At 39.7% G+C, this 16,160-nt stretch overlaps 2 protein-coding genes across 2 annotated transcripts; one reads left to right on the forward strand and one right to left on the reverse strand.

Annotated features, from left to right (window-relative positions):
- Positions 1–5,806: 5,806 nt before the first annotated feature.
- Positions 5,807–12,323, forward strand: FCER1A (Fc fragment of IgE receptor Ia). Its single transcript, XM_036272739.1, has 5 exons — positions 5,807–5,908; positions 6,330–6,350; positions 7,476–7,733; positions 9,412–9,669; positions 11,451–12,323. Exons 1-5 carry the CDS (start codon positions 5,854–5,856, stop codon positions 11,639–11,641), a joined length of 783 nt encoding a protein of 260 aa, XP_036128632.1. The 5' UTR covers positions 5,807–5,853; the 3' UTR covers positions 11,642–12,323.
- Positions 12,324–14,795: 2,472 nt separating this feature from the next.
- LOC118637721 (olfactory receptor 10J3-like) lies at positions 14,796–15,737 on the reverse strand. Its single transcript, XM_036273272.1, has one exon. It carries the CDS (start codon positions 15,735–15,737, stop codon positions 14,796–14,798), a length of 942 nt encoding a protein of 313 aa, XP_036129165.1.
- Positions 15,738–16,160: the final 423 nt, after the last annotated feature.

A 16,160-nucleotide genomic window follows, 5' to 3' on the forward strand; every position in this document is an offset into this window, starting at 1 on the left:
GACACACATTTTTATTTAGTTGTTTTTTTGAACCTCTATGATAATCCAGCCTATTTTAAAGGAAAAGAAAAGTCCATTGGGAACGTCCTATGTTGAAGGCCTCTGTCTCACCTTCCTCTGCCCTTTCCTCTTCTTTGACATGTAGACCAGTGGTTTTCAATCCAATCAGGCTCCATTTTATGGCTTACATTTTGTAACATTTCCTTTGTGATTCTAATAAGAAACCCATAGAACTTGCCTACCAGAGACAGAGTTATGACTTGACTAATGAAAGTTAAGCTTTAGGACCCTTCACTTGCATGACCACCTCCAAAATCCTGGAACAGCTCCTAGGTTTTTGTAAAATTTACGAAACATATTTAACCACATTTGGACAGGACTATTTTCTTTCTCCTCTCAGACTTCCCTCTGTCACACTTTCATTCCTGTTGGAAACATGATCGTAGTTGTAGGAGGCGTTTGGGACCCAGCTAAAGTGAACTTGAGCTGAGAATATGCTTAGCTCTGGTTTGGTGTCACAGATGTATGCGGTTCATAGCGACTTTGAGGGATGGGAAGGTACTGTGAGCCATTCTGGGATAGAATGGCTTCCAGAAAAATCTGATCAAAGAGCTCACTTTCCTGGCTTCAGGACAGAAAAGTGAAGGACCTAAGGTCATGCTGCTGCATGAACCCATACTCCAGCACTTGACACTGGGCATTTGTCGGTTGTCAAGGAAAACCAAAGTTGAATATCTGGAGTCAGAAGGCAATTTTGTCAAATTATTTTCCAAGCATAGGATGTGTGTTAAATTTTAAGCAGAGAATTTGGTTCATTTGTATCTAGTGAACATGGAAATTCCCTCCTATCAGAAATATACTCAGTTATACAGAATACAAAATTATAAACACATCATGATGTTTTTGTCTGTTTTGATAGTAATAAGATAATATAAAATTTATCAGAATTCCTGTGTTTATAAGGCACAAACCTCTAGTCATACTACAGTGAGAAAATCTCATACAAATTGCATTTTTTATGCACCTCAACTATCAATAATAGAAAATAAGTGCTGATCAGTAATGCTAGAGGAAATAATAAATTATATTTCTAGTTTCACTATAAAAATATCATGACAATATCACCATCTGACAGAGAGGATGAGGCAAATTTATGGAGAAAAAGTATTATAATAGAATGTCTAGCAGCACACTGTTATTTTTCCTGGATTTTTAAATAATATTCATATTATTTATCAGCTTTATTATTTTGTAATTTGCTGTGATTTGTTTCTTGTTCTAAATAGTCATTCTAACATCTAATATTGTATTCATAATCTTCTATTCAGTTTTTTAAGGAAGGCCCCTAAAATCCTGGTAGTTTCAGGAGACAGAAACTGGATCCACCTCTCCTACCTACACACATTTTTATTTTAAAAATCAATATAATTCCCAATTTTAATATAAAGAAGAAATAAAATAACTTTATAATAAAAATATGTATTCTCAATAAATATGGTGGTAACAAATACAGTCTGATATGAGGGTAAGGTATTAGTGATACAAATATGAACAGTGTAGCTGTTGGTGATCAGATCTTCTGAAATAGTGAACAATTTAATGATGCGGTTCCAGGAAAAGCAAATAATAATCTTCCCTCAACATACATCATAGTTTGTTTCCTGTAAAATGCAGTATACATGAAAAAGTAAAAAAAAAAAAGAAAATACTTTGTATTTGTCAGTCAGGTTCAAGGCTCAAAGGTTCAAATAATTGAACCGTCCTGGGTATTGCAGGACATTCTGCTGCCTACTAAATGCTGAAAATCTATCCTGCATAACCATCACTGAGACAAGCAACAAGCAATACCCACTGCCACCCCACCCTCAGCCCACCCCCAGCCCAACAGACACACACACACACACACACACACACACACTCAAATTTCCTCACAGTCCTCTGCAGGCAATAACACAGGGATCATGATGTGAGAGGTTCAAATAACTCCCTGCCAGTCCGTATTTCCCAGCACCCACTCTTACCCTCACCTCCAGAAATACACTAGTCACAGTTCTGTTCAACCAGGTCCTAAAGGATTAGGGCTTCAAAATTTACCTATTAAAATGCAAATGTCCTTGGCTGGGCTAAGACTGCTTGTTCTTATCAGCTAAAAGCCAAAAGAAATTCCTTTAAGAGAAGGCTGTTTCCATTTCTTAACTGTGTAATTCTGTAAGAAAGCATAATGTAAACCTGTCCTATACTACGTTTGCTTTCACTCTGCCAGGCTGCGGGTTCTCTGTCTAGAACCACAACTGGGAATAATCTCAGAACCCACATAGGACAATGTCTCCCAAACACCTTGCAGCCCTGTGTGTGTGAGGTAGGATCTGCCCCACTGACACAAATACTTCTATGTGATCCTGACTGCATCCTCCGGGGACAGTTTGCCTTCTGAACCCACTAATGAATTTTACGGTTTTGGGTGTTTCTTTCTATTTCCTGTTGATTGACCAGAGGTTGGGGAAATGGTCTCTTTCCCTTCTATTTTCAAGTCCAAAGGCTCCTTGCAAAATAATCATAATAGCAGTAATAACTAACATATAAAGCATAAACTATCTGCCTGGCTCTCTCCTAAACTTTTCACTATATTACATCATTTAATGTTCATAACAATAGACTATTGAGACAGGCTGGTGAGCCAGGACAAGTGGAAAATAAACTGAGACAGACAGCGGAACAAACTGGCAGAGCGATTTACAGCAGATACAGGAGGTCACCTCCCTAGAGGGAAGATCTAGGCCTCAGTTGTATTTCAGTTCTAGGCCCAGAAAAGCAGCAAACCCAGGTGGGCAACACCAGGACCAACTGCAGTGACTAATGACCCCCTGCCCTGACACTGATCAATCAGTGGAGACCATGACCCTGAAGTAGCACACCTAGAAAGCTGATGAATATTCTGCTGAAACCCTCCCCCGAGACCTCTCCTAAAATTCCCACCTGCAAGAGAGAAATACAAGCCTCAAGACAAAGGACGCAGCGAGCTCTCTCCCTCTGGAGAACAGCCTGCACCATTCCCTTTCCCCTCTTCCTCCCTCTCCTTCCCCCACAGGCTTTTGTCTCCTAAACTCTAAGAGTCCCCAGTAGATTTGCAACCAGGGAGTAATGGGTAGCGGCAGCTCCTCCCAAGCTAATCCCCTGAACCTGTCCCCAAGGTCCCCTTTTCTCTGACTTCCCAGTGAGCTACAACAGTCCAGCCTGGGCTCTCCTGTTGCTGCTTCTGTGTTAAGCCCTTCCTTGTTTCACTGTCACCAGCTTTAACAATTGTTCCTCATAGTCACCTGGACTCATGCTGTGAAATTTTTTCTGCAGGAAGTCAAGATCCCACACACTACCAGCTGCTGCTAGGCAGACTTGCTCAGAGCCAGGTCCCCTGTCTGGCAACACTATTACTATTTCTGTTTATCAGAGAGGAGGCTGAACCACAAAAAAATTGAGTAACTTTCCAAGAGCCATGTAGCTAATAAATGATCTGAGATGAGACTCAAACTCCACAGCCTGTTCCAAGCCTGGACTCTTTTTTCATAAAATTTTAAAAATTATTCAAAGAGAGAGTGATCTGTTCCCTTCTGTATGCAACTGACCAGGGATCAAATCTACAACCTGGGTATGTTCCCTGACCAAGAATCAAATATGCCATCTTCTGGTGTACAGGACAAGCCACACCAGCCAGGGCAGAGCCTGGGCTCTTAATCAGTCTTTCATTTGATCTCTTTAAATTATGCATGGCTAATCATTTATTTTTACTTTTTTAATCTGTTACATATAATACATAGTCTGGAATTTAAAGAAAACAGTTTTGACACCACCATGAACTCCAAGAATCTTTTTCAGCAGGCTTATAATTTTGTTCTCCCCATTCTGAAGGAAAGACAGCTCACTTAACATCTGTCTGTTTGAAGGCAAGAAGATAGGTCCAAGGCCCTTTGGGTTTCTTGGCTGGAACATAGTGTTTATAAGGCAAATGTCATGGTCAATTTGCTTGAGCTCATCTTATGGTTCAGACTGCTCCCTAACTGGAAGAGGCCACAGAATGTCTCATCTGGAAAGTAAGTGGCTGATTACATATCTCAAAGGCAGGCAACTTAATGTTTCAGATGCACACAGTATATACAATAAGACACTATTGTAATAAGTCAGTGGTCAAACCCTGAAGAATTTGAGGAGATCGAGTCAAGAATTTTCTCTGTATTTTATGGTTTTAGGGATACCCAAGAATTGTAACACTAGTTAGGAGATCTTTTCCCAGTCTATCGCATTTTTGTGCACACTTGGAATATAAATTATGGTTTAACATCTGCCTCCCTGCGTTGTGAGCCCCCTCAAGACTCACAACACAGTAGGGCAAAAGAATTGTCTAAAAATATCTCCAATTTGGCTGGTCAAATAGTGGATCATTAAGGAATCAGGTGAAAATTTGTAAATTTGTGGACCAATGGATTAGCAGAATTTAGGTAACAAGAGGGTTGGTAGTGTTGCTGGAGGCAAGAGGTTCTTCTACAGTGTTTCAGGAAAAGAATTTCAGGGACACATGGATAGGAGGATTTTAAGGGATGGTGGCAAGATTTGTTAGAGAGCCCTTGAAAAGGCTGCTGCACTGGAGGAGGCATTTCCCCAGCACTCAGCTGGTAGATCGCGTTCAGGGCCTCCCAGGTACACCATGCCCAATGTTGCATCCACAGCCAGGTGCTTCAGCTCCATCTCATTGCATAAGTATGGCTTCCAAGCCCACAGGCCTGCACTTGGGCCCACCAGGATGGTCAACAGGGCCCAGAGCTGCACCCACTTCAGCACCCAAGGTTAACCTTGGGTAAGTTACTTAACTTCCCTGTGCCTCCTTCCCTATCTGCACATCAGTCGCCAAAGCTCAATGACACCTGAACTACGATTGGCCCGTGCAGCTGCCACTCAGAGACTGGCCTTTTTTTAAGCTTTAATTACATCTCCTTGAATTTGGAAAGAGGCAGGCCTTTTTTCAGACTATTCAATCTCTTTCCTGGCTTTTCCTAGGCTTGTGTCCTTATCCTATCTGATTTTTCCCCCAGATTCTCCTAGGTTTGTCGCTTTTTCTTTATGGTCATCATTTTGGCTTCTACTGTGCTTGCACTTAGTGAAAGGAGATCCTCTGTGCCATTTCTACCTGCCTCCTTTAGTGAAGGTAAAGTGTCTTTCCTGCCTACTCAGATTCCCCGGAGAGACTAGGAAACTGAACTTTCCTGGTTAATCCAGCTGGTTCCATTTGCTCCCTTCCTTTTTGTTAATGTCTGACTAACTGCCTACCACACAAGTAGCTCTTGAGAAGCACAGCAGAATTTCAGCAATTGTTGGCCATACTTGTGGGCATGCATAAACAGTATATTGTTAAGATTAAGAGCTGTACTCTAGGGTTAGATTTTTAAGTGTTGGAATTGGCCATTTAGTAACCTGAGGCAAGTTGCTTAACCACTCTAAGCCCCAGTTTTCCTACCTAAAAATGTAGATAATGAAGGCACCTGTTCATAGGATTATTTTAAGAAATGAATGAAATATCCCTTGCCCCACTTTTCTAAATTGCATTGATTTATAATTTAAGAATGTCCTGTGACTGTGTGCCTAATCTTATGATTTTCTTTCTCCAGATTCCAGGCGGGACTATGGAGGTGGGCTGGGGAGTAAGGTGGTACATATAAAAGTGCCCAGTTAAGCACCACTCCAAATGTTATCTCCAGAGAAGGAGGCAAACCCAGATGCAGCTGATCAGCTAACCAGATATGGCATAGAAAACATTTCCTTCTCCTTTTTGGTTTTAAGCACAGTCTGTACTTGGAGGCTACAGAGATGTCTACTTCCATGGGAGGCCCAGCCCTGCTGGGGATAGCTTTGCTGCTCTTTCGTAAGTAGAACTTCAGTCACCCCTTTTGGAGGAGCCAAATGGATCTAGGGAGCAGCTGGGATGGGGTTGACAGTTTTAGTGGTGACTTTTTCTAGGCCTTGCACAAACCTTGGGACATTTCCCGGGGATTCTGTAGTGGAGACAAACTGGAAAGCAGAGGAAACTGAGCTGAGCAACACCTAAGCAAGAAGCCAGACTGAAAGCCTGGTTTCTTGCAATTATTCTGGCATCTCCCAGAGGATGGGGAGGGAGGATAGAGGAAAAAGAGAATCTCCTATCCCCCTGGATCAAATTCCTGAGAAGAGAGTTGGTCCTTAAAACTCCGTGAATGTAGACCTCATCACCAAACCCAGAGCCCAGTCCTCAGGAGTCTCAGAAGACTGGGAATAGACACTAATTTATCCTCTCTGAAATTTTGCAGCTCCAGATGGCATGTCAGCAGGTGAGTTCTTTGTCCTTGTTCACTCAATGTTTCAATGTGTCTGGGCATTATCTCCCTACACTGTTTCCCTTCATTCCAGCATCTTTGTTTTCTAATGATTATGAATCTGTAACTCCCTATTCAACCCACTTCCTATTTCCACCTAGCTTTGTCTTTCTTCTTTTCTCTCACTCAAAAGTGTCTCACATACCAGTTCATTCTTTCAAGTCATCACCTCTTTTTACGTCAACAACCATATCTTTTGAACATTTAAATGTTCAAATGTCTTAGCTTCTCTTCTAGGCATTATTACATAATCTCATTCACTTCTTACATCATTATTCTTAATGTTGTTATTTTATAATTAAGGATGTTGAAACTCAGGTTTGATAATTTTCTAGAGCTTACACAGCTAACAAAGGACTGAATTCTAACATAACTCCCTTGGATCTAAGTCTGGTTCTCTCTCGACCGCAACCGCCCTCCCCCAACCCGCCCTGCGCTACCTCCTTCCTTAGCTTTGGTTCAAATTTACATCACATCTCTTTGTTCTTAGAAGCCTTTTTAACACTGATCTTCTTGGTGTTTCTCATTACCTTCATATATATATATATATATATATATATGTATATATATATATATATATATATTTTTTTTTTTAAGAGTATTACAGGTGTTGTTTGCTATGTACACACTCAAAACACAGTTATGCATCCATTATTCACTTATCATTCACTCAGTTGAGCCAGCCATTGAGCTGAGCTATGGTTGAACATGACAGACATTGTCTCTGTCTAAAAAGAGACTGCAGTCTTCATTTACATACTCTGAAATTTGGGAAGTAAACCTATCAAGAGAATTAAAGTGAGTTATCCTATACCACATATTAAATTTTTTGTTTGTCTGTTGTTGTTTTTTTAATATTCTGCATTTTTGTCCTTTCTCCCTAGGTTAGGAGCTCCTTAGGGCAACAACAGTGTTTCCTCTTTTTTAAATCCTAGAAATTAAGATAGGGTCTTATCATCAGGAGAAAAGGGTAGACTAACCACTGATTGACTATTGGTATGTCTGTACTTTGATGCCTAGAAAATTAATTTTCTATGATTTCTCCCCTATATCTCTGTTCGTAAATTGACCTTCTCAAAGCCACCTGGAAATCTGTGATATCCTTGAATCCACCATGGAAGAGAATATTTAGAGGAGACAATGTGACTTTTACATGTAATGCGGGTAATAATTCCCTTGAAGCTAACTCCACTAAGTGGACCCACAACAACAACCTGTTAGCAGTGAGAACTTCAAGTCTGGACATTGTAAATGCCAAAGCTCAGGACAGCGGGGAATACAGATGTCAGTGCAAAAACCATATCCCAAGTCAACGTGTGTATCTAGAAGTCTTCAGCGGTAAGTGCCACGTCTATGGAAATATAGATTTTGACAGGTGAGGAATAGCCTATCTGATGATGTGGAGAAAACAAGTTGTTTCAAGGCTTAGGGTACAAGAGTAGGACTCAGGGTCTCTCACTTAAGACCTGTTCCTCTCTCTTCTTCCATCTCTACTCCTTCTGCCTCCCTGACTTCTGCCTTCTTTCAACATTCTGGCCATCTTCCAGTTATTTCTCCATGTTATTTCACCTGTATCTTTTTTACGTAGGTTCAGGTTAATGGCATATTGGATATGTGAGCATTGCAAAGAACTAAATACCTAAAATAGGATCCAAAGATTTGATTTAAAGATTTGCTTTGCAATATCCATGTGCAACAACCTGAATATTAGGTTGTACTCTTCTTTTTAAAAGATATCTGTGTTCTTTCCTCAAATCCTCTACTTCTGTTTAAGAAAAAAATTTATGTTTGCTTTATCTTTTCTTTTTATTTAATTATTTTATTTTTGTTACCCGGTTCTCCTTTTCCCCTGATTAACACCCTCCTCCCGTTCCCGCCACCCCCACCCCCAGCTTTGTTGTCTATGTCCATTGGTTATGCTTATACGCATAAGTTCTTTGGTTTACCTTTTCCCTTTATCTTTATCACTTTCCTACTGCTAATAATTAGTGCAGCCTGCTTAGGCATATGTGGGTAAGTTAGTAAATACTGCATGAAAAAACTAATGATTTCATTTGAATGACTAGGTTATTGTTATATTTTACTTTATATTTTTAAATATAAATATATTTTAAAATATAAACAAACTTTGTATTTTTTTCTTGAGTGGAAGATATTTTAACATACATATGCAAATTTCAAATACAAATTAAAGGAGTGTAGAATAGATCTTTTATTTCCTTAGAGTAGATTCTGGAAAAGTCCTCAAGGATTGCTCTTAAATAAAATATGTTTGCACAAACTAGCCATATTTCCACTTAAAATTTTTCTTTGGTGACTGCTTTTCAATTCTTAAAATGACATTAGCCATAGAACTGGACTCTTATTTTTTACTGACTCATTAAAGAAAAATATTTGTTGAGTACTTACCAACTTCTAAGTATTATGCTAGGCACTTGGGATGTAATGTAAGGAACAAACATGGCCCCAAGCCTCTTGAAGTACAGAGCCAAATGAGGATCAAGACATTAAATAAATAATTACACAAATAATTAATGAAATTATTATACATGTTTTGAGGAAGTTTTAGGAACAACTCTAATTAATAATAAAACTGGAAGTCCCTATGAGGTAAGAGAGAATAAAATAAACACTGTTCAGGCTTAGACACACTAGGCAGAATAGGTTTACTTCCCACTTAGTGACTAGAACTAACAATAGTGGAGCTAAAGGGGATACTGGATTTCAGACCTTCCATGGATGGGCTCGGCAGAAATGTCAGAGAAATTGTGTGGCCCCAGACTTATTCTTCAAGAGGAGAGATTTATTAGTGTAGAAGTCTGGCTCTAAGCATTATTTTTCTTCCTTTTTATTGACTTTATGAGCCAAGAAATATATTAATGATGAAAAATGGTTTCTGACACAGACTCAATACAGGATCTCATTTATTTTATCATCTGTTATCTATCTGCAATCTATCTGTATCATATATCTACCTGTTCATTGTTAAATAAGTAACATACTAAATGCTCCTCAGATTGGCTGCTCCTTCAGTCCTCTGCTGAGACGGTACAGGAGGGTGAGGCCTTCCTCATCAGGTGCCGTGGTTGGAGGAATGGAAACATCTTCAAGGTGATTTACTACAAGGATGACATAGCACTGAAGTACTGGTATGAGAACTACAACATGACCATATCCAGTGCTACAACAAACAATACTGGTACCTATTACTGCAGTGGCATACTTCACCAGAAAAACTATACCTCTGCTTCCCTCAAGATTACTGTGAAAAAAGGTGAGTTAGTAAAGGAAATGCAAGGAGCCTATAGCAGGGGGAGGGAGAGAAGACATCTCGGCTTGAAATAGTAACAGCTTGTACAATGGGGGCAGCTGTGATACCTTAGAAAATCTGCTAAACTTCCAATGGAGAAATCTTGGGCATACTATATCTCTTAATCTCTGACTTAGTTGTTTTTTTGGTTTGTTTGTTTATTTGTTTGTTTGTTTTGCATTTATCTTCAGATAGAGCAGAAGGGAGAGAGGGAGGAAGAGAGAGAGAGAGAGAGAGAAACATCGATGCTAGAGAGAGACATCGATTGGTTGCCACCCACACTATCCCAACCAGGGCCTGGGACAAACTGCAACTGAGGTACATGCTCTGAGCATGAACCAAACCCAGGACTATCTGGTCTGCGGGCTGATGCTCTAACCGCTGAGCCAAACCAGCCAGGGCTGTCTTAGATGTTTTTATGTGTTTAATGGCAATAGTAATACCTGCCCATATTATGGAATTTTTATGAAGATTAAATGTGGTAATATTTATGAAATTGATTTGTAATTTGTTAAGCACTACCCAAGTGTAACAGATTGCAATTAGTTTTGATCTCAAAGTCATCTGCTACTCCTGGTGGAGCAGTTATAGTTATTAAATTGAAAGGAAGTGTCAAAGTTGAAGAAACAGAGGCTGTGAAAAACTTGGATAGTCTATTCTAGCCTAGGGAGGATGGGAAAGGAAACCAAAAAGTCAGTAGGCTGTGTGTCTGTGTATTGGGAAAAGAGAAAGAGGGCTTACTGAGGAAAAAATAGGCAGGTAGGCTGGCTCTGTGCCGATGAAAAGGGCTGTTTCTTCCAAACTTCATATAAAAGAGAGAGCCTTTGAAATATTTGCCTTATAAGCAGAAAATTAGACCTTTTGCCTTGAAAACTTGACTTATATTAATGTCTCCAAAAGCACAAGACCAGAAGCTAGAATTAAGTTCTACTGGTAGTTCTTTGTTAACTAATTTGAGACCTAAGTACTATTTAATTGTTCAGTATCCTTATCTATAAAATAAATGGTTGGTCTAGACTTCATTAGAATCATTTGGAAAAACTAAAAAAGAAAAAAAATTCATGCCCATGTCTCATCTCTAGAAATTATGACTTAATTGGTTTGATAGGGCCTGCACATCAGTATTTTTTAAAGTTCTTTCAGGTAATGGTAATGTATAGACAATGTTCAGAACCACTGCTCCAGGTGAGCTCTTAGTAATTGGCTTTAATATTGTGGGGATCTATAATTCTAGAATAATCACAAAAAACAGTACTTTGTAAAAAAAAAAAAAAAAAAAGTAAGAGTCACAAAATAGTGGAACTGGATGATCTAATCCAATATCTTCATTTCACCCCAAAAACATGCAAGAATAATTATTGATTGATTGATTGATTGATTGATGATTGAGAAATAAGACACTAATGACACCCTGCCCTCACTTTGTCTCCTTTCTAACCCCAAATAATATGTGGATGTTAGTCTTGTCAGCCCCAAGAAAGGGGTCATTTTTCCTATTACCTTCCCCCTTGGGCATATTGGCTAGAGAAACTGTTAGACACGGCTGTGGGGGAGATGTTCAAGCCTCCCTAGGGCTCCAGGGAACATAGTCTGAGGAACCCAAACTCAGAAGTGTTTTCTCTCTACACCTGAATGCTGTATCATGCTAGAATATGGAAGAATGTGCTGGGCCCTTCTAGGGAAGATGAAGCCCTAAATCTCATAGTTCAATTTTTAATATGATTTATGTTTCTTGTTGCATCTAGATTCCACCACAATTTACCAAAGCAACTGGCTACAATTTATTCCATTTTTGGTAGCAATTCTGTTTGCTGTGGACACATGGTTGTTTATTTCAACCCAGAAGCAATTTATATTTATCTTGAAGATTAAGAGGACCATAGAAGGAAACAAACTTAAGGACCCACATCCTAAGCCAAAACCCACAAAGGACTGATGTCATGGCTCAAGAAACATTGGCAACGGCGATTTTTTTCAGGCATCAGCAATTGCTTCTCAATTGTCAAGCACAACCATCAATGTACATAGAAAGATCAGTGTTCATCTGAACTGTTCACTAAACCAACTGAAACTGGTTAAATGGCATGTAATAGTAAATACTCAGTAATTGTCGGTTAAATAAGTAAATCCATGTATACATTCATTTGTACATCTATTTATTTATACATCTGTGAAAGAAAGGTACAATTTAAATAAGAGAACTATGAAACTATATGATGCTTCCAAGTACTTGAGACTCACCAGTTTTTTGTTGTTTTTTTTTTTTGCTTCTAGAGGCAAAAGCCATCAAGTTTTAGATTAAACATGTTGTCTCTTGACCATAGTGAGTATAAGCTAGGAATGAGAAGACATGGTAGAATGCTAGTGAGGCCTGTCATTTTAATGTTCTCTCTTCAACTAACTACCCATGAGCTTCTAGGTCTTGGCAGAATCTGGGGCAGTCCTGAGCCATAGAACTTTGGGGATGAGGCTCAGTCTAAGACTCCTTTGTGATTGTTTCGCCCCTCTAATATCTCCCAAACTTTATCTTGAATACCCTCTTACAGCACCTGAACTAAGTATCTTGGAGAAATTCTTGTGAATAATCATAATCAAAACTCTTTGCTCTGAAAGCAATCCAGAACTGAATAAATCTCAAAGAATTTAGACATTTTGGTTTGTTGATTTCTCTTTTCAATTTATGGTTTCACAACATTCATTGGAAGCCCAGGATTCTCTCATGGAATAAATGGGACTAAGTTTCAGCCTCTTACAGAGCTATTCATTAGAAAGAGACTAAACTAAACTTAAGAAGGAATGAATCTAACAATGAAATTGAAATTGCTCATAAATAAATTTTTAGGACAAAGGGGTGATTTTTTTGTGAATTCTGAGAAAAATTCATAGTTTAATTTCCTTAACCAGTTTTCAAAAAAATAATACTAGACTGCTGTTAATTGAATTGAGCCATAGTAAATATAGTTCAATTGATAGCATAAAATTATATTTTAATTAAAATGTAAGAGTCACTGGCCTTCTGTCATAGTTAGGTTAAATCAAGGCTGAAAATTTGGGTTCCCCACTTGCCAACTGCTGTTCTAGAAATGGGATACTAAAATGTTGTAAATGAGATGTCTGGAAACAGACGCTGAAACAAAGATTTGAATGCAGCAAGTTTACTAGGGAGTGCTCTCAGCATCAGCACCTGTGTGGGTGAAGGAAGCAGAACTGGGCAAAAGAATTAGATGACGTAAACAGAGCCACAGCAAAAACCTCAAACCATCTCTCAGATGAGAGCCCTGAAACTGGGAAAGCCCTTCCTAATCTTCTTCAATTGAGGTGTGGGCCAGTCTTTATACCCTGAAATTAGGAAATCACTGGAGGCCATCTACTCCTGGGCAGAGGGTGTGACTTTGGAGAAGGCAGCTCTTTAGCAAGGGCGATTCCTGAAGAGGGACTCAGCCAAGTGCTGCCAGCCCAGGACACTCCCAGCAGCTGGAGTAATGACAGTGCATCCTCAAGGGGAGCAGTCAGCGCAGTGTACAACAGCCTCCGCTAGACACGACTTCAAACAGAAGAAATGTGACACCAGCCGTCAGACCTTTACCTAACACTTTTATCCAGATTAAGCAGACTACTAAGGAAAATAGTTTTTATAATTGTGTTATGACTATACTCACAGAAATGAACTGGCTCTATCATTTCTAAAAATCTGAACATACAGGCAAAGATATATTCTATCTCTTTGACTTCATATGCCAGGGGTTTTTTTTGCAAAGTGAGACATGGTAACTTTACTTACAGGATTTGTTAACTTCCACTGGCCTGTCCCAACCTCAGTATCCAGCAGACTTCATGACACAATCACAAGCTTTTGTGCAGTCATTACTTGGTATCAGCTGGATACTGGGGACTGCAAGAGCTGTATTTGAAACTCAGGTTATGCTTGATCCTCAATATAGAAGGCCAGAGTGGAGGATGAGGGAGAGGGGATTTTTCCTTGTCCCAGAACATACGCTATCCAACTTCTGTGATGGTCACACATGAAATGCTTTTTTCAAATGTGGTTTTAAGTTGGAGTGTCTAAGGAGAAATTTCTGAAGATTAACCTCTTCAGGCTTAGAAACTTACTGGAAAATTTTTTTTAAGTCAAGCTTCAGATTTCTGCTCATTAATAAATATTTTCAAAATTTGTAGTTAAAGTGCCTACACTTATAATACTATTTCAAAGAGTTTAGTTTTTTCTTGCGAAAGAAACTATACCTTTGCTTAGCTCTTTCCAGCCTCCAGCCTCTTTTACCCCTGTATTGGAAGTGGGACCAGCATTGGACTTTTCAGCATGCTCTGCTTTATAATTGGAATTTAGGCATTTCTGGACTATGAACAACCCACCTTTGGGTTCTCAGTAGCTGATGTTTTTTTGTTTTGTTTTGTTTTGTTTTGTTTTGTTTTGTTTTGTTTTGTTTTGTTTTTTGGCTTTCCCACATTTGTACTTCTCATTCCCAGGAATGGTCAGCTAGGGCAGTTCCCGTCACTTGGAACGTATGCATGACATCTTTTGACAATTCTTCAGGCTGTGATAGGATATTAGCAAGTAGCAAAAACAGATTACAATAAAGCCTTCAATGTCCACTGAAAAGGATATGCATGCATGTCTCCTCACTTGATTGTTAAAACATTTGCAAAAATCAGTCCTACTCCCTTAAGAACACACACAAAAATAGTTATTCTAAAATGGTTTCTAAACCCTTTGTATATTAGCTGTTGAGAACTTTGCTGAGATCTGTGTCTTAATGGAGTTGTGTAAATCAGCATGTTCTCAGGGTGTGTTTAGCTATGTGCATGTGTCTGTGGGAGAACATGGATATGAGTGACTCGGGCATGTAAATCTTTCTCCTACATTCTTAACTGTATATGAAGTCATTCTTTATCTTTTCTGAAGGAGAGCATGGAGAACCATGACTAGCTCAAATGGAAGCCTTCAGTTTTAGCACCCAATTAAATTTAGTCTATTGTTCTTGATCCCATATTTAGAGACATATTATTGAAACAGCATTAACATTAATACATATTCATAAAATCAAGTAAAAGGACTTCACAACCTCTCCTCATTAAAGGGAGCGGGGCTTTCGCCCCATGGCTTTGCATAGAGCATCTTTGACCTCCTTGTTTCTCAGACTATATACAATGGGGTTCAGCAGGGGAGTGATGACGGTGTAGGTCACTGAGATGAGTCTGTCCTGCCCCAGGGAACTCTGGGACTTAGGCTTGAGATAGATGATGGAGGCACAGCCATAGTGGATGATGACAACTGTGAGGTGGGAGGCGCAAGTAGCAAAGGCCTTCTTCCGACCCTCAGCTGAAGCAATCTTAAGAATGGTGGAGATGATGAGTACATAAGAGATAGAGACCAGGCTCATGGGTAGGACAAGGACACAGATACTGACAACAAAGTTGATGATTTCATTGACTGTAGTATCTGTGCAGGCCAGTTTCAGCAGGGGTCTCACGTCACAGAAGAAGTGAGGGATGACAAAGCCGTCACAGAAAGGGAGACAAAACACAGATGTTACTTGAACAGTGGCCATGCCCAGCCCAATCCCCAGTGACACAGACACAAACTTTACACAGGCCTCTTTACCCATGATGACTGAGTACCGTAGGGGGTTGCAGATGGCCACATAGCGATCATATCCCATGGCCGTGAGCAGGAAACAGTTGTTGATACCAAAAGTGAGATAGAAGAAGAGCTGAGTGGCACAGCCTTGGATAGCAATGGGCTGATAAGGACTCAACAGGCCAGAAAGCATGTAAGGAATAATGGCTACAGTATAGCAGGTCTCAGAGATGGACAGCATGCTCAGGAAAAAGTACATGGGAGTATGGAGGTGACGGTCCAGGCGAATAATAGTGACAATAATGACATTACCAGAGAGAGTCAGCAGATACAAAGTTAAAAAAACAACAAAGAAGACAAGCCTGTGCTGCCACCCAAAGTTGGAGAAACCTTCAAAGAGGAACTCAGTCACAGCAGTGGAGTTTGGTTTTAGCATTGAGGAATGTCTATGTCTGAAATAGCTGGGCAAAGAAAAGAAAGGTGTGATGAGTCAACTATGAAAGAGAATAGGTCTCGACCAAGGCCTTCAAAAAAGGGCTTCCCATCTTCTGATCAACACTCCAGACCTCAAAGACCATCACTGTCCAGCTGTTGGCTATTTGCTCAGAGTCATCACCTTTGTCCCTCTTCTTCTTTGATACTACAGACATGCTACCTTAGAACCCTGGGACTGAGGTCAGAGATAGATCTGAGAGGGAAAGTAGAGACAAATTAAAAGACAGGTTTTATAGAAATAATTACCCAGCCATTGAAGAAGTAAGTCCAGGTCAAGGAAGAAGCCCAGCTCTATAGGCCTCTTCAAACACACTTGAATTAACCCCCTAAAGATTCAGTGAGGAGCAGTGACCTAGGTGAAAGA

Source organism: Molossus molossus, unplaced genomic scaffold (genome assembly GCF_014108415.1).
Source record: "Molossus molossus isolate mMolMol1 unplaced genomic scaffold, mMolMol1.p scaffold_m16_p_20, whole genome shotgun sequence".
Classification (NCBI taxonomy): Eukaryota; Metazoa; Chordata; class Mammalia; order Chiroptera; family Molossidae; genus Molossus; species Molossus molossus.